The sequence below is a fragment of the Oculina patagonica genome, chromosome 9, assembly GCF_052425735.1.
Source record: "Oculina patagonica isolate OP01 chromosome 9, crgOcupat, whole genome shotgun sequence".
Lineage (NCBI taxonomy): Eukaryota > Metazoa > Cnidaria > Anthozoa > Scleractinia > Oculinidae > Oculina > Oculina patagonica.
This window is the reverse complement of record NC_135766.1, coordinates 12,383,597-12,406,120: the sequence shown is the minus strand read 5'-3', so window position 1 is coordinate 12,406,120 and position 22,524 is coordinate 12,383,597. Positions and strand designations below refer to the sequence as shown.

Below are 22,524 nucleotides of genomic sequence, written 5' to 3'. Positions count from 1 at the left end.
CTTGTGAAAATTCAAAACCAAGTATAAGAAAAGAGTGAACTTTTCTAGTTTAAGTCAACAAAATTGGCTCCAGGATATTAACGTTACGATCACCTGGAAAACCTCGTATTTACTTTCCTTTCATTGTGTAAAGAGCACGAAACTTAAAGTTTTCTAATCGAAATTAAAGATTGTGAATTAGTTAAATATATCAAAGCGAATGTTTAAGTACATACTAAGCGAATTGAGCCAGTTTGCACGTTCAGTTCTGGTATAAGTGTGCGTATGCGTAGCATCTCTTAAAGGAGGCATACGAATTTGCAGTTGCATTTTGCAAGTAGGCAAGTGAAAATGACTCAATTCGTACAAAAGTGTTTGTTCAGCCATTTATTTAGCATGTAAATTTTAACTCTAGCCTACTGATATATTCGCTTTGCTATACTTCTGCATGCAATAAATCTCTGATTTTTGCATGCCTTTGCTTCTCTTCTGATTAAAAAAATTAAATTATCCCTTCAATGTGCAAAGAGCGCAAAATTTGTAATTTTCAATTTTATATATTTGCACAAAAAACTATCAACTAAAAACTTTTTGAAAAAATTCGGACTCGATGATAGCGAGAAATTTACCTTCTGTCAAAGAGCGATAGAAACACTGGTACATCATGGGTGGGGTGGGGCTACTCTCCGAAAACTTCCGTTGGGTAGGTGGCGCGCTACCTCAAACCATTTCTGATATAAACGGCTCGTAGGTATTTTAAAAGAAATGTCTTAAAGGGAACCCCCACTCTTAGGAATTATTTTTAACAATTCAAGGTCATCTTTGTCGTGAGAAAGGTGGGGGGCTACTCCGATAATTTCGGTTGGGGTAGGTAGCGCGCTTCCTCGAGCTCGTAGGTATTTTTAAAGAAATGTCTTAAAGGGAACCTCCACTCTTAGTCATTATTTCAAACAATTCTCTTTAAAAGTGCTTTCTCGCCAGGAGTGGCTCGGTAAGGGAGGGCAACTTTCCTTCATACACAAACAGGGTTTAAACCCTGCGTTCAGCTTAGAGCGATGGTATTCTTCGGGGTTAAGTGATAAAAAAGTTTTCTTTAAAATCAATAAAATAACTTGTCATTTATAGCACGCACGCGCAAAGCCGTTGCCGAGCGGGGACAAAACCATTTTCGTTCCTAGAGCTCTCATGTTTTTTGGTAACGTGGTCGGCGAAAATGGCACAAAAAGAGAGTATCTCTTGGGATGAGATTCGCTCAAAACAAAACAAAACAAAACAAAAACTAATTAAAAATAATCTTTATTTGAATGTGGTAAGGTTTAAAAGCCAACCAATTAGTATTTGGTTTGGTCAATCGATTTTTACATTGCATTAATGGCAGCATTACACGCCAAAAAAATAATGGTGTAGGGGCGAGGTCACGTAATTTTAGGAAATTTCTGCACTGATCAAATGGACGTTGAATTAACTGAAATATCACAAAAATGGCTTAAAGCAGTGCAACTCAAAAAGAAACTTAGAAACGCCAAGAAGAGGCCCTGAGGGACAAAACTTAAGAAAATTAAAACGGATCACATTTAGATAAATTTGAAATACATCGGCCAGTATTTATTGCAAGTTCATTTCAGTTTGTATGTCATAAATTTATGATGCACCGAAATCATCCATGTTTGTGACGTGGCCATAATTTTACCAAAAACAACAGTTACTCTACCAATTTGGAGTTTAAAGCTCATAATCAAATAAACGAAACAGATTTACCTAAAATGCCGTCACCTAGCCCCTTTTGTGCATATAAGATTACTTTTTACCTTGGAATCGGTGATGTGGGAATTATTGTACGTATAAAATTGGATGTGAATTGAGAGTCATAGACGGTGTACGTCAAACAAGTCGAATGATTATTTTACTTGTATTCTAAATAATTTATCCTGCAATTGCCGTTTTGAATCTCATAGCAAGAAACCTAGGTAGGAGTCAAAATTATACTTACAGCCACTACCATGGGAAGAAATATTAATTACATCGTCCTATCTGAATAATAATTATTATTTAGTTGTGGGTCATTGTACGGCAGTTTTCTTTCATTTTGTATATCGATTTTGTCGGTGAGCAAGCTTCTTCCTCGGCGAATTCTCGCAAAAGAACCCGAAGGCGGGGATCTCCGACTCCTTTCAACCAATCAAAATTTTGCACGAGCACTTGCCGAACAAAATCTCGTAACCACAAATTTCGGGTGAACCGGACTGAATTAACTGCTGGCTGAAAGGCCTGAAACCTCTGGCTACGAGATCGGACGGCACTCAAAAAAAAGGTGCACGTCAGTTTGTAGTCATGGTGATACGTCGCACAGTAACGTTTCTAAAGGAAAATCATAGGCTCAGTCAATAATCTGAGATGTGATTCGATGAGAAGTGGTCCATACTTCTCGGCTTAAACCATTATTTCATTTATAACGATTAACGTTATTTTAGACAGGAGTATTGGCTGGTTCTCTGATCTCCTGCCGTGCTTGCCTTATCCCGTCAGATTTTGTAAAATCTACTTCAGCATAAGCGCTCTTTACTGGCGCAGATTTCGGCCCTGGCGATGCTTGGCGGCATGAACTCAAGTCAATGTTTGGAGGACGCTTGCGCTGTCGAGAAGGAGATTCCGACGTATTTTCAGCTTTGTTCAAGTCAAGCATAACATAGTTGAGGTGTACGATTTCCTCGTCTTCTCTAGTTGAACCCAACGGTGAGCTGCCTGTAAACTTCGGCGGCTGCAGCCTCGCTGGTTCGCTCTCTCGTCTGTTAGAGCGAGGTGATCTTCGAAATCGCTCGTTTTCATCTTGAACCTTCCCAGGTGACAAGTTAACGTAATCAAGCGCTTTCACTATGCTTGGGTCAGCATCACCATTGGTTAATAAACTGTCATTGTTGCTGCATTCAAAGGTTTTCCCCGGGACAAAATTAACGTATTCAGGGACATCTACTGCGCTTCTACTTTTTGCAATACCGCTGAGATCGACGTTTTCGTATTCACGAGGCTGTTCTAAAAGTACAGACTCCAAACTGCGCTTTCTGAAATTGCTGGTCGCAGATTTCTGTTCGACAGTTTTCCCAGGACTAAAGTTCATATAACTGTGCATGTCTTCGTACGAAGACGAATCGGCCGAGCTGTTAAGTAGTTTACGTGGACTGGGAGATTCGAAATGCTTAGCTCTGTTCCCGAAACTCTCCCCGGGGGAAAAGTTCACGTAAGAACGATTTGCCTCTTCCTGTTGATTCGTCAGAACTGAATTCGGAGATCGGGATCTCGGGGAGTTCGACCCCGGTGAAATATTAACGTAGCTACGAGATTCGTCTGCAGGAACAGCAAGGGGGCTCATTGAGACATAATCCTGACTTGAATTCCGGCGTGCAGTTGATGGAGATTTCTTAATGCACACGAACTCGCGAATGTCTGGTTTATTGGGCAGGGCGCTTTCGGTGGTCCTCAGTTGCCTTGGCGACGAAGATCTCTTCTGCTGTACAAACTCACTGCGGGCGCTCGTACTTTGAGTTTTTGCATTCCCATTCTGTTTGTCAAACTGTTGCTTTCGTAGTGACGTCATGTCCATGTAGCCCCCTTCGGGGGTGGTCTGCGTCATTTTTGAGGTTGGTTGAGCTTGGTCTCTGAATGCCTTCACAGCTTTAGACTTTGATAGTTCCATGTCTATATAAGAGCCACTGCTTTTGCGCTACAGAAAATTAAAGACAATCACAAAGCTTTAGAAATCACAGCAAAATAATTCTCTTACCACGTTACTCCCTGCAAGTGTCCCCTTCCGCTGCACAGAATATATTAGCCCACGCTGAAAATGTCAAATTCCAACCCCCCCCCCCCCCCAACAAACACATGTATGCACGTGATTTGCAAGATATCAGACTGGCAAGGGTTTGGATAGAGGGTCCTTAGGTTGGAGGGGAGGGGGTATAAAATCCCATTTCCCACCCACAATTTGCCCAAATCCCATTTCCCAACTTATTGCTTTTCCGATTTCCCAAATCTCAGTCCCAGCTCTTTTGTCAATTTGTTTGTGATTCGCAGTCCCAGTGACCCAAATCCCAGTTCCCATTTTACCCCTTCAGGCCCCTCTGGAAAGGTCTCCTTCGCAGGCGCTATGTTGGTAGTCAATTTTTACCAGTGTAGCATGAGGACCCAAATTACCGCTAAGAAGGAAATTTGGTTTTGGACTAAGACTCGTCAGTTCCCAAACCAAAATTCAATACTCACTCTGCCTCCACCCATCTTTATGTAATCCTCTGCACTGCACAGCTCCTCTACACGCCCTGGTCCAACATTCACGTACTCTGCACAAATTCAAATCATATTTATTATTGATGTTTAATTATTTTTTATTAATTATCAGAGTGAATGTCTGTAAAAATCAAAGGCAACTGCAAAAATATTGCGACGAGAACGAAAAAACCGGTAAGGCCTCAAATCACCTTTGATATTTTGACAAAAGAGACTTAGGGTTTCATTTTCATTTGGGATATTGTGAAACGCCCAAGAAATTTGCTGCACCTTTCAAATGACCTGCCTTCTAGTGAGTGTTGTGACGTTAAATACTCAAATTGAATGCTTTTGGGAAGAGAAGCTGTTATCAGCGCTTGATTGCGGTTGAAAACTATTCAGTTACGTCATAGTCCAACAAAATGACAATGTACAGGGCTCAAAATAATTTTCGGACTAGTTGCCGGTCATGTTGTCCAGCCAAACTGATTTTAGCTCGGTCACGTGTCGTTTCTGACCGGTCAATGTTTGTAAGATAGTCTCTGTTTGCATGGCATAAAACCTCCCTGCTATTTCTACATTGTTTCGTCTGCAATTTTTTTTATGAATAGATCGTTTCTGGTGGGTGGTCATCAGTTATCATTTTTAAAAAAGCCATGTATGTGACCGGTCAAAATGACAGGGAAACTAAAACTTTGTACGGACAAATTGTCATCTTGACCGGACATTGTCCGTTGACCGGCCCTTATTTTGAGCCCTGATGTATGAGCAAAATCGACCGTGGCCACAATTTCTTTGATTTTTACTGACACTGACTTATTCGATTCACTTCTCTTTCTAACTTCACGAATTATCATTTTGATTTTCAAGTTACCTTCTATTTGAAGGTACTGCATTGCAAAAATGACATATTATTAACCAACTGCCTCGTGTATATGGAGGATGGGTACCTGGGATATCTGAGGGGCTTTCACTGAGGTCAGCCCCCTCGCCCCCTCCCCCAAATAGCCAGATAGAAGAAAGCTGCTAAAGCTGGCAATCCCAACAAAACAGCCCTGAGTACCCACACACAGACACCCGTCATACTCACTCAGTCAGTGAAAAAGAGAAAGGGAGGATGGGAGGAGAAGAACTCGCTAAACATCCCTGAAAACCCACCATGGTACAATGACATGACACCATGCTGTAATGTATGGGAAGGAAGAGTACTGAGCCTGACAAGAGCAAGCAACCGCTGACTACTAAGATAACTGACAACACTCGTTGTTGGTTAACTTAATTAAATAAGCCATTATTTGAAAGTTTGACTCGAGCTTTAACAAAAAGGTTCTGGTAAAAAAGGGACCTGTCCTAGCCATTCGCACATCTAGCTGTCAATCAACCAGCAAAGCATGGAGGTTGTGGGGAGGGGGAGGGAGGGCTACTTCCAACAGTGGACTAAATGGGGAGGCTCCACCCGAAAGGGGTACCTACTTCAGGATGTAAGTATATAAAAGGGTAGGGATTTCATGGGTTGGAGTATACAAAAGGGTAGGGAAAACTGTGATTTAGGTATTTAAAAGGACCTTTCAAAGTAGTTAGTATTTTAAGGGGTTATTCAAGTGAAAAAGGAGATGCAGTATGCCTGTAGGTATGTGAAAGGGGTACCACTTTGAGGTCAAAGTTATAAAAAGGGTTACCTTTTTGCTGAATTTATGAAGGGGTTAAGGTTTAGACCTCGGGGCAGCGCCATCCTGTATAAAATTTTTTTAAAGTATTTTCCCCCCCCCCCTTCCCCCGGCAAAGCGTAAACAGCTGATAAACAACGTGGACTTTTTCTAGGACAGTTGCTAATAAAATGTGCTTCATTTTTGCTTAGAAATATTCTCATGTTAAAGCATTACAAAAGTATATCTTTTTGTGAACGGTATCTTTTGGTTTCATGACAACTTGAAGTGTGTTCAGTTGGCAGGACATTTGCTTCTACAAGATGCTTTGAATGCAAACATGCAAATTTGCATTTTTCACCCAAAAGGTGTGAAATGGGAATGGTACCAACCCTGTTTATTAAAGGTAATTTTGTTAAGCACAAAAAGCCTCCTTTGATCAAGGAAAATTGTCAGTGAAGATGATTTTCTTCTATCTTACCAGGTTGCTCGTCTTTCTGTTCTGTTGAAGATGTACTGTTTGATGGCGGACTTTTCAACACTTTGTCACTGAACTCTGAACTCTGTTCTTCCTGCTTGCTTGCTGCACTGTCGAAACTTCCATTTATAACTATTCAAATAAAGACAAGAGAACAATTGGTTTAATTCACAATTATCAGCTACTTATTTGACAGAAAAGGTTTTTAGTTTAGACTGATCAGGCCTTTAAAGTGGTCTCTTTTTAAGGTCAAAATAGCTTGAGCCACCCCCAGCTTTGTCTCCTTTGGGGAGTTAACTCAAATTTCCAATGAGCACCCCCATCCCTTTCATAAGAGAGTCCCCACCCATACACAGAATTTAGTACCTGGCTACTTTAAAGATGATTAAAAATGAAGAAATTCACTTCAAGTGTTCTTTCTAGCTTTTGGTTAGGTTAATTCCCTAACAATTCTGTGTTTACTACTAGAAAAGGGGAGGCAATGTGAGAGTAAAATTAACAGAAAGCCAAAATTTAGCCACTCTAACTGGTTACCGATCACAAGGTCTTTGAGTTTTTGATCACCAATGAAGACACAACATCATTCCCTGTAGAACCACATTAATCATGGGTACGGAATTTTCTGAGTCCACTCCCAGACATGTACCGTAATGATTCGATTTAGCGCCCAGGTGCTTATTTACTTTTGGCACCTCAAGGGAGGGCACTTATTCAAGACAGTGTGCTTATTCGGGAGAGGGCGCTTATTTAATTTTTTTGAGAAACAACCAATTGTTCAAAACAAAACTTTAATAAATATCAAAATAACCAACAATAACAGAAACTGTAACAGTAACAAATTGTTGACATTTTTGTTATTTGAATTGTTCATTTTAGCAGTTAATTAAATATATACATGTACGGTACGGTGAATGTTCATGAGTTTAACTATTCGACGTCAATGACTTCAGTAGGGGCAGTTATCCACAGTAGAGGCACTATAATTAGAATAGGAGCGCTTGTTGACAAAAACACATTTGAAGGGGGGCGCTTATTCAGAAGGGGTGCTTATTGGAAGGAGGGCGCTTAATCGAATCATTACGGTATTCAAAATAGGAGAATTGAGCATGGAAAAGGTAGATGTTTGTTCACTCAGGCTAACTGGGAAAAGGCAGGCCACACTTACAAAAAATGTGGATACAATGAGCATTGCATGCCAAATACTTAAGCTGCAATGTTTGGTTCCAGAAAATATCCAAACCTGCCCCATGGAAGGTCGCTTAAAGTTCCTGAGGGGGAACCTTCCAGGAAGAAGCATGCATAAGGCTATTCTGAATAAACACAAGTGAAGGATTTAAGTGACAAAAAAAATCAAAAAGGATTCCACAGAACTTTACCTTCCTTTGACCTTCTACGTGTTGGAAGCAAACGATTCAGAACAGAGGTTTTGTTCCTGGGACTTGAATCACTTTCTGATAAATTCCTGGTGGAACTCGAAGAACTTGTACGAAACACGGCTTGAGGAGAACTTGGTTCAGTATCTGACCTGCCACGACTGGTTGGATAAATAACAGCTGAGACAGGGCGTGGTCGTGACTTTCCTCTTTTCCCTTCACTTTCACAGCGCCGTCTGACAGTTGGTTGAATGTCAGATGTTGAGATATTATGCATGGCCCTAAAAATAGATGAATGCATGCATAAATTAGCAAATGAAATTTATTTTTATTATTGCTTTACCAGTAACTTATTTTGTATAACAAACCCTACAGATGCTGCACTGAGAAGATCAAAGTTAAGTTTTTGCACAAAAGTCAATAATTAATTATTAAATCTCCTCTGATAAAAAGCGGACAAGCAAAAAAGGTACACCCATCATTGGTTCATACATATCTCAAGTAGACTTCAATTTGGTTTTATTATTATGTAAGTAAATTTATAATTTTATCTCCACTGGCTTCCACATCACAAAAGAAATCAGCACAGTCAAAAGTAAAACAATCAAAGTGGACACAAATTGCATGATTCTGACTTAAACAATGGAACCAAACTGGCATCAAACCGTGAAACAGTCCCTTTAAAAATATTGTTGTATCGATTGTATCTGACATCTGGGAGGTTTACAGATTATTTTAATCTAAATTTCTGATTAAATTGAAAGACAATTTACCCCAGTATAGCTTCATGCATGTTCTGTGCAATGATCTGATCATCAACCTGGATCCACAGCTCACCAGCACCTGTGACCGCAGACCGCCCAAGCTCCATGAAGAAAAAACAGTCCGTGTGTCCACATCGTCTGATACTGACAAGCTCTACCTCCGTCACTGGCTCTTTGGTATCTTTTTTAACCAATGCTAAATTGCGGCTTGACAGTTGGAGATCATATGGTCCTGCTAGGTTCTTACTGGTGCCCAGACCCCTTGGTTTCACTGAGACAGGCCATGTTGACACTGGGGTAGAAGGTTATTCGTGATCAGAAACACCAAGAAAATCAAAGTCTCGCTTATAGGTCAATATATAATATATATTTGCTTTGTCTATTTTATGGTTTGTGATAAAAATAATTCTACAATCCTTATCACACTGTTCAATATGTACATGCTTTTATAGCATGATCCCTTGATTGAGTGCATAAGTATTTTATCATTTTAATCTGGGAGGAGTCTTACAAATGTGTGAGGCGTGCGAGGCAAGACAGCGACAAAAGGCAGCGAGGCATGCGAGGCAGAAATCCCTACTCCAAACAGAAAGGCTAACCGCAAGCTACCTAAGCTAACAGTAGGCTAACCGGAGTGATATTTAGGTTAACCGTTGTGCCATAGGCTAACCGAATTGCTATGCAGGCTAACCGGAATGGATCGCATGCCTCGCTGCCTTGCACTTTGTGATGACCCATCTGGAATCTCAAGAGAGATGGCTTATTAGGGTTGATATTAATAGGCGCAGAGTATTCTTTTTAGATGTAAATATCCACCACTAGCCACCTGCAACACTGAGGTGAATAGTTGTTTTAGTATATACTCAAACAGTGAGATAATATAGCCCCAAAGGATGACTTTTGACTAGTTTATTATGTAAACAAGTACATTTTTCGAGCAAAGGATATTTGGATTTTGAGTAGGCAAACAGCGCACCAAAAACGCTAACCACTGTTTGAGTATAAATGTATATTCCACAAACTTGTATTCTGGTCAATGTCCCTATAGAGTTTAGAGCTCCAGTGCTCAACCCCCCCCCCCCCCCCCTACAAAACAGTGCTTGTGGTTCTTCATGGCTCCACACTCTGCTACAAAATAATATGGGCCCTCCAAGCTGTACAAAAGTGTGGCGTGTGGCTCCAGGCTCTGAACAACCCCTCTCCCCATTCCCCCAACCCCAGTATAAATTATATTACAAGCCCTGTCTGATGGCACTGTTAGTAATTGAAACAGGATAGGCGGCAATTATTTATAAAATACAAAGCATAAAATAAATACTTGAATAGATTTTTCAGCACAGCATCCACAGTGAGATCAGATCTAATTGGAATTTAGAACTGTTGGTTTTTGAGGAGGGAGGATAACCGGAGAACCCAAAGGAAACCCCTTGGAAAAAGGATGAGAACCAACAACAAACTCAACCCACATATGATGCCAGGTCCAGGAATCAGACCAGGTGGTGGGAGGTGAGCAGCTCTCACCACTGTCTGCATACAAGCCTAAAGGCCCACCAGACCAGAGTTTATCCCGGTTTCCGTAGCATGAAGCAACTAGGAGTATGGGATGCTAACTAGTCCATTGCAGGGTTACCCCGGGCAATAAATTCGCCGGTACTCATTTATACACCTGGGTGGAGAGAGGTACTTAAAGTGTTTTGCCCAAGAACACAATGTTCACTGACCCCAGCCAGGGCTCGAACCCGGAATCTAGCATGCTAACCATAAGGCCACTGTGCCTCCCACAAGACTCCCACTTATTTTAATTTTAGGGACACTTACCGTATTTATTCGATTAAGCGCCCAACCTCAAATAAGCGCCCACCTCGAATAAGCGCCCAGCCTCGAATAAGCGCCCCCCCAACCCTTAAGTGCACAAGAGGAGTACTGATTATTATTGAAGTTGAGAGTGAAATTGACTACGTACTACTAATAGACGACCCCAAAGACCGAGTTTGTTTAGTTTTTTACTGAAAATTCAGCTTTGGTACATCTTCACGTTTAGTTATTATACATTGTTTTCTTGCAAAATAAATGTACTACTTGCTAAAAATGGAGAGAATTTAATAAGCGCCCAGCCTCGAATAAGCGCCCACCTCGAATAAGCGCCCACCCTCAAGGTCCAAAAATTTAATAAGCGCCCAGGGCGCTTAATCGAATAAATACGGTACATTATGGAATAGCTTACTGTTATAAGGGCATGTTTTAGAATGTGGACACTTATTTACAAAACACATTCAAAGATAGGAAGAGAGAGGATTTTATTAGAAAGGAGTCACATATTGCAAAGAGGGGCTTAGATTGAGTCATAACCATAATTTCAATTCATTTCCTACTGCTCTTTTCAAGGATGATGCGAGTTTAATAAAATATGTAATTTTAAATTTCATTTACAGTGTGAACCAGAAAACCGCGAACACTTTCCTTTATCTTGTACAAGAAAATTTCTGCAGAAAACCATCGAATGATAGCCCAAACTGCAAGAAATATAAACAAATGGATAGAGATGGAGCCAGCAGGTTAATTTTTCGTGAATAATTTGTCAACTATTTCCTCTACTTCCTTTTTCAAAGTATAATGAAAGTGTTCACGGTTTTCGTGTTCTTGCTGTTATTCTATGGGATTGCTTTTTACCGAATGGTAATGAGGTGTAGTGATCATTCTTGAAGTGACGTGTTTCCCTCACTCGACCACTCGCTCACTCCATTCTGATATTAAACCGCAATTAATTCATGCATTTAACGGTAAACGTGCTGTCAGAAAGGTTCTATAAAAACGCCATTCAATGCATGTCTAAACAAATTATTCTCCAACCTCGTTCCCAGGGTCTCTCTCTTTCAGGGAACTGAATTGAATTTTCACAAAACAAATCGAAAGAGGATCAGTTACACTTATCCTCTGGTGATAAAAGAGAATAGAATCCGCTCTACGAAGCCTCAGAGCATAGGCTATCAATGACCCATTTACGTAAGAAAACATTCAAAGACGCGTTATAGTAAACACAACATTCATGCACGTTTTTGTTTCGCGTCACATCATCTTCGTGTCACGTCATCCGTTCTTCATCGTTTTGAGTCGTGCAGAAACGCGCATCTTTCTCTCAAATTTTATTCGCTGCTCAAAATAACCCTATACGTGCTGGCAGAAAAGTAAACATATTCACAAAACAAATTTAATATACAATCTTCGTTCACCGTCAAAAATCTACGCGCGCAATTGGTTAAAATAGATCACGTGATTTTGCTTTACCTGTTGTCAGCAAACTCCGCCAGTGCAGTATTGACAATAATGCACAAAAATCGTGCATTATTGAAAATCTCTTCAGCTTCAAGGCTTGTAGAAGTGGAAGAAAAATATATTCTTCAAATTATCAACGATCCAATACCAAACAAAATCGAAGAGGATAACAACTTGAAGCGCTTTTATGTTCAAAGGTAAACTGCAGCTCAATAAATAGATTTTTGTGTGCGATTGACTTGCTTGTAGTTGCTTGATTGTGAAAGCCATCGACTCGCTTTGAACAAGCTTCTCGCTGACTGTTTCACTGCTGTTTTTATGAACGACCACAGCTGATGAACGACTTTACGAACAATTTTAAGCTTTATTTCTGTACGGGTTATGTGTGAATTTTATATTATTGATGTAATCCCGTGTAATTATGTACTACTAGACTTCTTTAATACTTTTAAACATAAAGCTTATTGTTTGAGTTCGTTAAGTCGATGATTGCTTGCAGTGTACTTAGATTGTATATTAAAAGGGTTAGAGTCTGTCCGTTCGTGTTTTGTTGACAAATACACGCACTTGCTGGCCTCACAATGAACTCGAAATGTTCAATACTGCACTCGGCTACGCCTCGTGCAGTATTGAACATTTCTCGTTCATTGTGCGGCCAGCGCGTGCGTGTATTTGTCAACAAAACACTCACAACAGTCTCTAACCCATAATTACTTAACGCTAAAAAGGATCAAAGGTTACACTTAAATATGTTTGTGATGAAATAGAATTCGCGCTACGAAGGCTGAGGGCACGAACCATCATGACGCAATTCCCATGGAAAAATAAAACATTCACAGGGAAATAAAGTGAGATTGTGTTACATTATTGAACGCTTATTTAAAAAAAACTATCTATGACACATTCACGCAAGAAAAAAATTAAAGGCAAATTAAGTGAGATTGTGACATTACTGAAAGCAGCTATGAACTACATATAGTTACGCTTAAATTGTTATAAAAAATTATTACGCTCGCGTGCATGCGACGTGTTTTAGTTAACTTTTGTTTCGCGTCACGTCACCTCGTGTCACGTCATCCGTTTTTCATCTTTTTGAGTCAAGCAGATACACGAAGTGCTCGGGCGTATCTTTTCTCTCAAATTTTATCCGCTGCTCAAAAATAACGCTATACGTGCTGACAGAAAAGTAAACATATTCACAAAACAAATTCACTTAATGCTTAAAAGGATTAAAGATAATACACTGACCGGTAAATATTTTGGTTTTGAAAACTGAATAGCGCTACGAAGCCTGAGAGCACGAGTCATCAATGACGCATATCACGTGGAAAAATAAAGCAAAGTGAGATTGCTTTACTTTATTGGACACTTATTAAGAAAAAAAATGCGGAGGTCGGCACTTCATTCATCGAATTACCATGAGGTTACTCGAAGAGCCTTTGATTGAGGTGGGGCATTTAATTTACTACATCAAAAAATTGATATATTTTGAAAAGTTCAATGAAATCCCAGGGGTGAGGGGAAGTAATGGGATCATTTAAGCGCTGCTGCGCTTATTTAATTTTCCCAGTTAAAGGTGCTGCGCTTATTCGAGAGCAGCCCTTATTTTAACTACAGTCAACTCTTTCTTAACAGACACCTCTATAAGACGGACACCTCTGTAAGACGGACACCTGGTGTTGGTCCCGTCCCTGGCGTTTCTCAGTCATTTTACTGTAACTAAACTCCCTATAAGACGGACACCTCTCTAAGACAGACAGTTGGAGCTGGTCCCGACGGTGTCCGTCTTAGAGAGAGTTGACTGTACCAGTAAAACACTGAGGGGAATATAGAGAGAATTAAGTGAGGTGCATACTTGGTTTGCTTGATTTAATAAGTTATATTAATTAAAATACATGAACATGATCATGTTACAGAGGTAACATGAACACAGTTTCTCAGTCTCTTTGTGAATACCCAAATTAGCGCTGTGGCACTTATTCAAGAGGGAGGTTGAGAGGGGCGCTTATTAAACTATTTTCAGTTAAGGTATGGCACTTATTCAAGTAGCGGCGCTAACTCAATCATTTATGGTATGCAGGAATTTGCCAGAGCTGCACAAAACTCACAGCTGCATCCTCACAAAAATTGTAATCTGATAAAAAAGGTCTCCACAAACACACAACTTTATACCCCCCCCCCCCCCCCCCCACCCCCACTACCCCGACCCCATGCACTGAGAATCAAGGATTGACAAAACCGGGAATTAATTAGTTACGTATTATGTAAAATTATGGCTGTGAAACCTACCAGATGCATTCAAGACTTCATCCTTTTTCTGCTCTATCTTCAGGCTCTTTAGCCACGAATTTAACTCGTCTTCTGAGTCCGCGATCAAGCCAAACTTATCTTCTCGCGTATACAACACGAACACTGATTTGTGCTTCGAATCTTCTTTCTTGGCGATTGTCAGGCAGTTCGCAAGATAAATCACTCGCTTTGGAGAGCCTTTTAAACGGAATTTCTTCTCGCTCTCGTAGTATTCCAGTCGGGATTTTCCTTTCCTTGGCGACGAGCGAAGAACGAAGAATCGCTTCTTTTGAGTCTGTTGACAAATGAGATGTAAACAAGTTTTACGTAACCAGTGTACATTTCACACACCGGTTTAATTTATTAGATGGCTTTCTGGCTTAAAGCCAAAGTCGGCAAAATCGCAATCGAAATACTCTTGATTTAATTTTGCAAATTTTGTTATTTTTAAAGATCTGTCAAGCTAACACGAATTTGCATTTGCAAGACGCTACTCGCTTCTACGTGTTTTATTTTCGCACAAAGGAAAATGACATTGTCTTTCAATTTGCTTCACATAAACTCTCCAATTTGGCAAAACAATGATTTGTCATGCTATTGCTAATACACAGCAACCTTTAGCTCGAGGCCATGGTTAAGAAAACAACCCTTCAAAATAGATACCATTTTGAGAGCCAAGATCTCTAAATTCAAACTTCGTGTATACAAAAAACAAGCTTAAGCTTACAAATCTGCTTAATGAAGTACAAATTAAAATCGGCCGAGAAAATTGAATTCGTAGAGGCAATACTTGAAATTTATGTTAACATTCAAAACAATCAAGATTTTATTCGAGATCGAGATAAAGATGTGTCAAAATAAGCTTAACTTTTGTCAAAGGAAAACGCCAGCGAGGTTTTAGAAATGCGGGAAGAATAAAATATAAAAGACCCCATATAGAGATTAGAGAGCTAAAGACAATTTTAGTTTATTGGAGTGCAAATTAGATGTCGTGTTTGTTGTATACAATACGCCGCTTAAGTCAAGCTCACACAACAAAACCCTTGTCGAACTTTACAACTGCTAGCAGAATGCACAAGAAAAAGACAAAACTAATAAATAAATAGTTAAGATGAAAGTGACATCAACATATGCGAAAACTTTAAAGCCAATATTGCGAACTTACAACGAAAAAGATTGCGGACATTTAAGCTGTTCCCGTTCGAGCACCACCAATTACTAGATTCGACCTCTTACCTTAAGCCTCCTAAGATGACCTTCCTTCACAATATCCCCATCATTCATGATGTCTTGTTGCCTAAGAACCATAGAAAGTGATCGCTGATTCGAACCTCCAAGGCAACAATTTTAAAATTCGGCCGTCGTTGTGTGCTCAACCTCTCCAAACAAGTGGTCAGGTTTCGCAGTTTGGTCGCATCAAGATCGCACCGTCGTAGTTCAATGTCATCTGAAAGCTAGCATTGGTCATGCTTCGTTATCCTGCAATTTTCACGTAGATGGACGAAAATCCTTGAAGCAGAACTGAATCAAGAAGAATTGTTTGTAAAACCATGTTCCGTTTTACCAAACAAGTGCCCTCTTCTCGACCCAAAGCGGCAAACGCAATCGGTACCAGTCTCCGTCAAGTGGCGTGGGATAAGATAAGATAAGCGTGATGAAGCGTGATGAGATTCGAAGAAAAATATTCGTGATCCGCCGTGATAACGAAATTCACGATCAGATACCAATAATCTGTACAAAAATCAGCGAAAGTTCCGAAAGTTCTAGAGTTTTCATTAAAAAATGTATCAATTCGAAAAAAAGGAAAGGCATACAAACAAATTAGTTAAAAAATTTTGTATAGACTGGCAGAAAACAAGCCTTTTTACACACCCACTGAATTCAGTACAATGTGAAATAATTGTCTATTTGTAGAAAGTCTCTGTTGTCATTTCAGTTTTTCTGAGATAGACAAAAGATTTTTCAACCGAGATCAAAACAAAACTCGCCCTGGCCGAAGGGCCTTTTTGCATTTTGATTGACATATATCACATATATCAAAACATACGCAAAAAAATAAAGACAAAATACATTAGAGCCCGCCTAATTCTCTTTGCACTGCAACATCTTGTCTGCTTAAAGAAATTGCATATCTTTGACGGGCAAAGGGTTAAAATATTCCACTCTGTTGAAACTGAGACCTACAGGTACTTAGTCTATTTTCTGACCATTGACTTTGAAATGAAAAGTGTTTGCATTCAATTTGTCTATACCTTTTTGATCAAAATTGATATTTTTATGAAAAAAGAAGAATAACCGGAAACTAAACTCTCGCTCTTAGATTCATTCGAGCTTCAATCTTCGATTTAAAAAATGATTCTATAACCCTGAGGCCACAGGGAAAACTAACACGGCTTATAAATCATAAAATAGAAATTTTACCAGTATCCCTCATTTTAGCTAAAGCACTAAACAAGGAACTGAGAAGAGAAGAGTACACAGCTTAATGCGAAAATATAAACACACAAAGAGTGTTGTAAAACGTAACAAAACATAAGAGAATTAAAAACATACTGATGTGTATCTACATTTATTAAAATCACTTTTGTCGCCATGAACCGGTTTGAGTGCTTAAGGGAATTTTAAACCCGCCACAAGACACTTGTTTGGTTCCTTTTCAATAATATTTCCCGACAATACAAAATTTGGTTTTATTAAAAGGTGTAGTTATTGCTTTCGGAAATGTGTGGGTTCGCGCCAAAGAATAATATCTCAGCCATTAAAGGAACAGTGAAGCAGCTGTGAATAGTAATTGTTTTTTGAGTCTGAACGGCTCGAAATAGTAATGAGGTCTTCTTTCGATGATTTTCCCAAATAGTCAGCAATAACACAGAAATTACAGCTACCTAAAGGAAAAAAAAAAACTTCGATAAAATGACACTTGGAGGCTGCGACATTTAACATTTATTTAGCAGCCAAGGTAAGTGTGTTAGTAATAAATTGAATTTTGAATTCGAGCAAGAACTTTACTTTTTGAAAACGGCCAAATTTACAGGCGTTTTAGGTTTCAAAATCGCTACAAGGAGGGACTTACAATCGCCTAAAACCTCGCAAGATGCAAAATAATTGTTTTAACGACAAGTTTTTATCCCTTTTCTCTCGTATATGTAATATGTTGTTTGTTGTCGGGGACATTTTAATTATGCTAATTATAGAATAATTTAAACAACGACGTCACAAAATATCCGCCTTTGCGAACTTACATGAACAACATAAAAAACGTCTAGATTGGGCAAGATAAGTATTTAGAAAAAAATAGTTTTTACCAAATTTATCTTTATAATGCCCTTCAGCATGAAATAATCGAGAATAAAATATGCAAAACATTGCAGGAGTTAGTACGAGTCCGTTTATAGAAGCTACGTATTGCAAAATTTCCCATGATTTTTTTTTTAAGGTTGTCATTACCATTTGTAATTCCGCCTTTATTTCAGTTACCCAATCTCAACGTCTCTCGTTCCGCTTTGGTTTGTAGTTAAATCTTTGATGTTTCGCTGACTTAGTAAACAACTATTTGAGGTTTACGTCCATTTTAAGGTCATTCTGTACGTGACGGAAAATAAATTTATGACATGTGTTGTGGCTTAAATATTAACTGGAAAGCGTGGTTAAAGATGCATAAAGACTTGACTGTGCATATCCGCCCTCCTCCCTTCAAAAAGCATCAAGGACTTGAAAATCTTTTGCGGAGACGGGGCAGATATACGAAGGTTAATAAATAGAGGGTCACATGAAAGAAAGTCAGCGAGACCGAGACGTGACAAGTTTTAAACGCCTGCGTCAACACCATGAACAAACGTATCACAGAATTTAAGAGCAATTACAACACAACTGCAGAAGCTGGTTTTTCTCATTAGTTTATTTCAGAAATTCGTATTGTTTTTCAGGTCTTTCTAGAAATTAAATATTGAAACGCTTGCGGCGTCTTGCGACCATAAACTGTAAGAGCGGCAATTTGCGGCATTTCATTGTGTCCCTGTCGGCTTTTTACTGTCACTTCTTTACTTCCTTTCCTTCCGACTTCCCTGTTCTGTTGTTTTTGCACATGGCCATTATCGTTCATTTCTTGCGTCAATGCGGTTCGTTTCCCTGGTGACGAGAGGATGCAAGACGTAAATCTGATTTCAGTCGGAAACAAACACCTACTGACTTGAGCCCGCGGTGTTCAACGAGGGAATGTTGCTAAGCAACATCATGACGTAATTAATGGCGATAACAAGTCCCGACAAAGTTCAAAATGTTTGTGTGATTTCTGATTGGCCAATAATAATCGGAAACGCTTCGGGCACTTCAACCAAAAGTCACAGAAAACGGCGCTCGACCTTCCGACAAATTTAACGTTACTTTCTCCTGCTAGGCTTTCCTTTGCCGCCCTTTCCTTTCGGTTTTCCTTTATTTTGCCGTTGCATCGTCATCTCCTTTCTGTGTCGCGCCTTCAGGATCTGTTCCTTGGATTTTAGTTCGTTTCCACGCGGTTTAGCGCCTTTGCCGGCAAAACCTTTTCCTTTGGGAGGGAACTTCTTGCCGCCTTTACCTGTTGCAAGGAAACAACAGATGAAGAACATGTGACACCGTGAACTCGTTAATCCGTGAATGCTTGGTAGAAATATTGCTAGAATTTTGGTAAATACCAATCAAAGGGTGGGAGACGCGGTGGCCTAATGGTTAGTGCGCTGGACTCTGGATCGAACGGTCCGGGTTCGAGCCCTGACTGGGGCACTGCATTGTGTTCTTGGGCAAGACACTTTACTCTCATAGTGCCTCTCTCCAACTAGATGTATAAATGGGTACCGGCAAATTTAATGCTGGGGGTAGCCCTGCGATGGACAAGCACTCCATCCAGGGGGGGGGGGGGGGAACAAATACTCCTAGTCGCTTTATGCTACTGAAACCGGGATAAGTCCGGCTCGAACGCATGCAAACACTGACTTAACCTTACCAATCAAAGGAGAGAAAGAAACCGCTTTTAAAGAGTTTCGCAAGTACTTAAGGTACTCCTGGGGTGTGGAACGGTAATTTTCCGATTTTGGCAATCGCGGTTCCTACGAGCTGTAAGAAAATTCTGGAACATTTGTTCATCTCTCCCATATTCAAGTTCCCTTCATCGCCATCTCTTTCGGTTGGTTTGCTGAGTTTGCAGAAATAATTACCCCTGTTGTACGGGGGTACAACCGGCTCTTTCCGCCAAATGGAAGGCATCCCAATTTTTACAGTTACAACCCTTTTTTATCGCTAGGCCTGGGGTTACAATTTTGGGGGAGGGGTGGGGAAATAGAATGGGAGCTTAAAAGAGAATAGGGGAGCTTAACAGAGCTTTCACGTAGAAAAGAATGAAACGGACCACAGTGACATTGACTATCTTTCTTTTGGCCGACGAAATGAAATTTAGGTCAATTTGTATGTAGCCTGCGTGGGGTTTAGCTTGTCTGCAACGCAGGCTATTTGTATGAAAACGCAATTGAACATTTCACGTCACTTGGTCATTTCGCAGCTCAAAGGCTGAAGATGGACAAGAATCGCAAAACTCTGCGAAACCTAGCGGTTTCATCACGTTACGCTTTCTGTTGTAAGAAAGCAAGAGGCTTTACATTTGCAATAACTGGTTCACACAGGAAAAGTTGTCTGTTACCTTTCTTGCCCTTTCTGTGTCCTGGCCTCGTTTCATTCTCCTCTCGATCTTCTGATCCGGGAACGTCCATTTTATGTCTTCGTAGCCAGTCTTGGTAACTGAATTTTTAACAGTCAAAGAAAACATTGAATCGAATACTTTAACATTATATTACAATTAAACGTTTCGAGGCTTAAAGAGATACTTTTATCAGCGAAACGTTCATTATCTCGAGAAAGGTTCCTCTTCATTTGGTAGTAAAAGTAAAATTTCAAGGATCACGAAACAGTCGGGGCATGAGCAGAAGTGTAGATGTTCTCGTAAGCTTGTAATTCTACTGGTCCGCTGGTGTAGCATCTGCTATTGTTTTGGGGATAGGAGCGTTCTTCCTGATAATGATAATGATAATGTATTTATATAGCGCATTTTTCATATGTATATGTTCAAATGCGCTTTACACGTACTGTAATTTTACTACACAATTGTAAAGGCCAGACCACAACACCGGGAGCTTCGTGCCCTACTCTTTGCGAATATATAAGACAAAAGATACAGGAGACGGGACCTACGGTTTATCGTCCTTTTCCGAGAAGACTAGAATGTCTAACCATTTGCAAATGAAATTACAAAGGCAGCACATTCTCCTCAGTTATTTTAAGACCCTGAGTGTTGGTCCGGTCTGGGGGTTCGAACCCACGACCTCCCGCACAGCAGTCCGGCGCTTTACCAACTGAGCTAACCAGGTTCTATTGTTTTCTTGAAGTGCAGCAAGCCATTCATGCGAGACCATGCGAGAGCTGCTAACCACGCTCGTAACAAGAGCCAGTTGTTAAGCAATATGGCAATGTTTCGCCGGAGTAGTCGCTAGGCATGAATAGATTGTGCTAGTAAATTCAAAAAAAGGTTGCTTCACAATATACCCAAAAGTTGCTCAAATATCAAAAAGTTGCCTCCAAAATTTAGAAAAGTTGCTTGCTCTCTAGAGTTATTTCTATTTCCATCCTTTGAAATTACATCTGATTGCGATGCCATAAGTGACTCGCACTTCAGCAAATACCAAGATGGCCAGCGGTAGGCTCTATGTTGCAGCGAATAACCGCTGGATTTAAGCACCCGTTAGATATACAGCCGCTGTCCATATTTCGTGGGCGTAAAGCAAGTGTTATTGTCATTTTATTGTCCTTAGTTTGAATAAAATCAGTTTTGATAAAACCAGTTTTAATAAAATCCTTCGAAATGAAACGACCTTTTATTGTTTGGATCGGTTTTATATCAATTTGTTTCTCAAAAGTTGCCAAGGAAGGCAAAAGTTGCCCTAGGTTGCTGGTACTACAAAAAGTTGCTCAAAACGCTAAACGTTGCTCAAAAGCTGCCGAGCACAATCTATTCATGCCTAGTAGTCGCCAGGTGCTGACGCTGGGGTTAGACTGGCCAATAAAAAACACATAACGGACAATCGAATTTGGGGATGTACTGAGATTTGCTGGGAAAGTATAGACTACAAGTAATCTCTTTGTTTTCCTAAGTTTTTCCATTCCATGAGAAAAAAGAGAAATGTGGAAAAAAATCGCATTGTTCTTAAAATGGCGGGAAAAACCGCGCAGCATTCTACTGTTAGTCTTTCGCAGCTATTCGGCTAGTCATGCAACGATTCCCACCGCCGCACCAGCACAGAATACCGTTGCGTGACGACCGTGACTAGTTTAGTGTATATTGTGTATGAATTTAGGATGATAGTCCAGTCATTTTGTGGTTGGACCTGCAACTAATTGCAACAGAAGCTTTTTGACCGCAAATCATTTCGAATAAGTCTCTAGATCAACATACTAAAAGTCCCAAAGGATCCATGCAGGGGAACATCTCGAAAATTTAACGGATTCTAAGTCGTGCTTTTTTCTAACATGAAAACGAGGCTCAAAAATAGAAGTTCTGTTATTATGCTTGTTTATGGCCAGAATTTTATTTATTTCATCCAAAAACCATGAAATATATTTTAAATATGCTTGAAAACTTTAATCCGGAGGAAACATTAATCAAAAAGTATTCAATAAGCAAAATAAATCTCATTATATTTAATTATAAATTGTCAATTGTGGAGCGAATCGGTCTACACCAAAAATGGTAGTTGCGATAGTTTATTATCCTTTTATGGATCGCACAAAAATTTGCAAGCGAGCCAACAAATAAATATATCTTTCACAATGGTGAAATATTCTAAAAGAACATCGTTTGTGAAATGAAAACGAATTTCACAGTTTCTTCCAGCTCTTGTGTCAATCACCGTCATCATCGCTATCATCGAAATCTTGATGGGGTTAGCGATGTTGTGGCGTCTCGCATGTTTTCAGAGTGGAGGAAATACATGTGACTTCACTTGGGTTCAGGTCGATCATCGGTAGAAGTGTTATTGATGACTTCCCCTGATGGCTACCCTGGTGGACAGCTTGCATCATTCCAGCCCATGCTGGGCGTGTGGTGCTAAACAGCAGAAACGTCTTCCAAAGTATGTCCAAATTCGCTGTGGGATCTACTTCTCTTGCAACAACTACGTCATTGTACTTTATTTCCACTTGTGATTACTTTGGCTCAGATGGCGGGCGTAGGCCAACTTTTACAGCTGCTGAGATGTCTTGAGTACTTAACTTTTGTCTCGGGACGCTTCTTTTTCGGTTAGTTCCAGGAGTGATGATACAAATCATGCCCATGTCATGAAAGGTGTCGTTACCGTCAAGGGTTCGCAGATTATGGTCCACATTGTCAGCTATGTACTGAGCAAACTCTCCGTCATAATCTAGCTTATCAGTTCCCTGGTCCAATG

General features: G+C 40.0%; 3 protein-coding genes across 6 annotated transcripts in view; 1 reads left to right on the top strand and 2 right to left on the bottom strand.

The window, feature by feature from the left end:
* LOC144666280 (uncharacterized) overlaps positions 1-6,865 on the top strand; it is a 44,622-nt gene extending 37,757 nt beyond the window's left edge. For all 3 annotated transcript variants that reach the window (XR_013573149.1, XM_078527695.1, XM_078527696.1), the window contains 2 exons: positions 4,370-4,431; positions 6,367-6,865. The gene's annotated coding sequence lies outside the window, so the exon portion shown is untranslated. The remainder of the gene's footprint in view (positions 1-4,369; positions 4,432-6,366) is intronic.
* The window catches only part of LOC144666235 (uncharacterized), a 31,665-nt gene extending 15,836 nt beyond the window's left edge, over positions 1-15,829 (bottom strand). Inside the window, exons 1-7 of one of the 2 annotated variants that reach the window (XM_078527636.1) lie at positions 15,296-15,829; positions 14,060-14,354; positions 8,507-8,789; positions 7,737-8,014; positions 6,364-6,492; positions 4,234-4,310; positions 1,290-3,697 (exon numbers count right to left, since the gene is read on the bottom strand). In XM_078527636.1, the coding sequence (XP_078383762.1) occupies positions 2,447-3,697; positions 4,234-4,310; positions 6,364-6,492; positions 7,737-8,014; positions 8,507-8,789; positions 14,060-14,354; positions 15,296-15,367 (2,385 nt within the window). In that variant the 5' untranslated portion in view covers positions 15,368-15,829 and the 3' untranslated portion in view covers positions 1,290-2,446. Of the gene's footprint in view, positions 1-1,289; positions 3,698-4,233; positions 4,311-6,363; positions 6,493-7,736; positions 8,015-8,506; positions 8,790-14,059; positions 14,355-15,295 lie in introns of those variants that run through there. The other variant, XM_078527637.1, reaches the window with a different exon arrangement.
* Positions 15,830-17,942: 2,113 nt separating this feature from the next.
* LOC144666233 (ATP-dependent RNA helicase DDX54-like) overlaps positions 17,943-22,524 on the bottom strand; it is a 46,628-nt gene continuing 42,046 nt past the window's right edge. Inside the window, exons 28-29 of the mRNA XM_078527633.1 lie at positions 19,728-19,825; positions 17,943-18,632 (exon numbers count right to left, since the gene is read on the bottom strand). Coding sequence (XP_078383759.1) covers positions 18,439-18,632; positions 19,728-19,825 — 292 coding nt within the window. The 3' untranslated portion in view covers positions 17,943-18,438. The remainder of the gene's footprint in view (positions 18,633-19,727; positions 19,826-22,524) is intronic.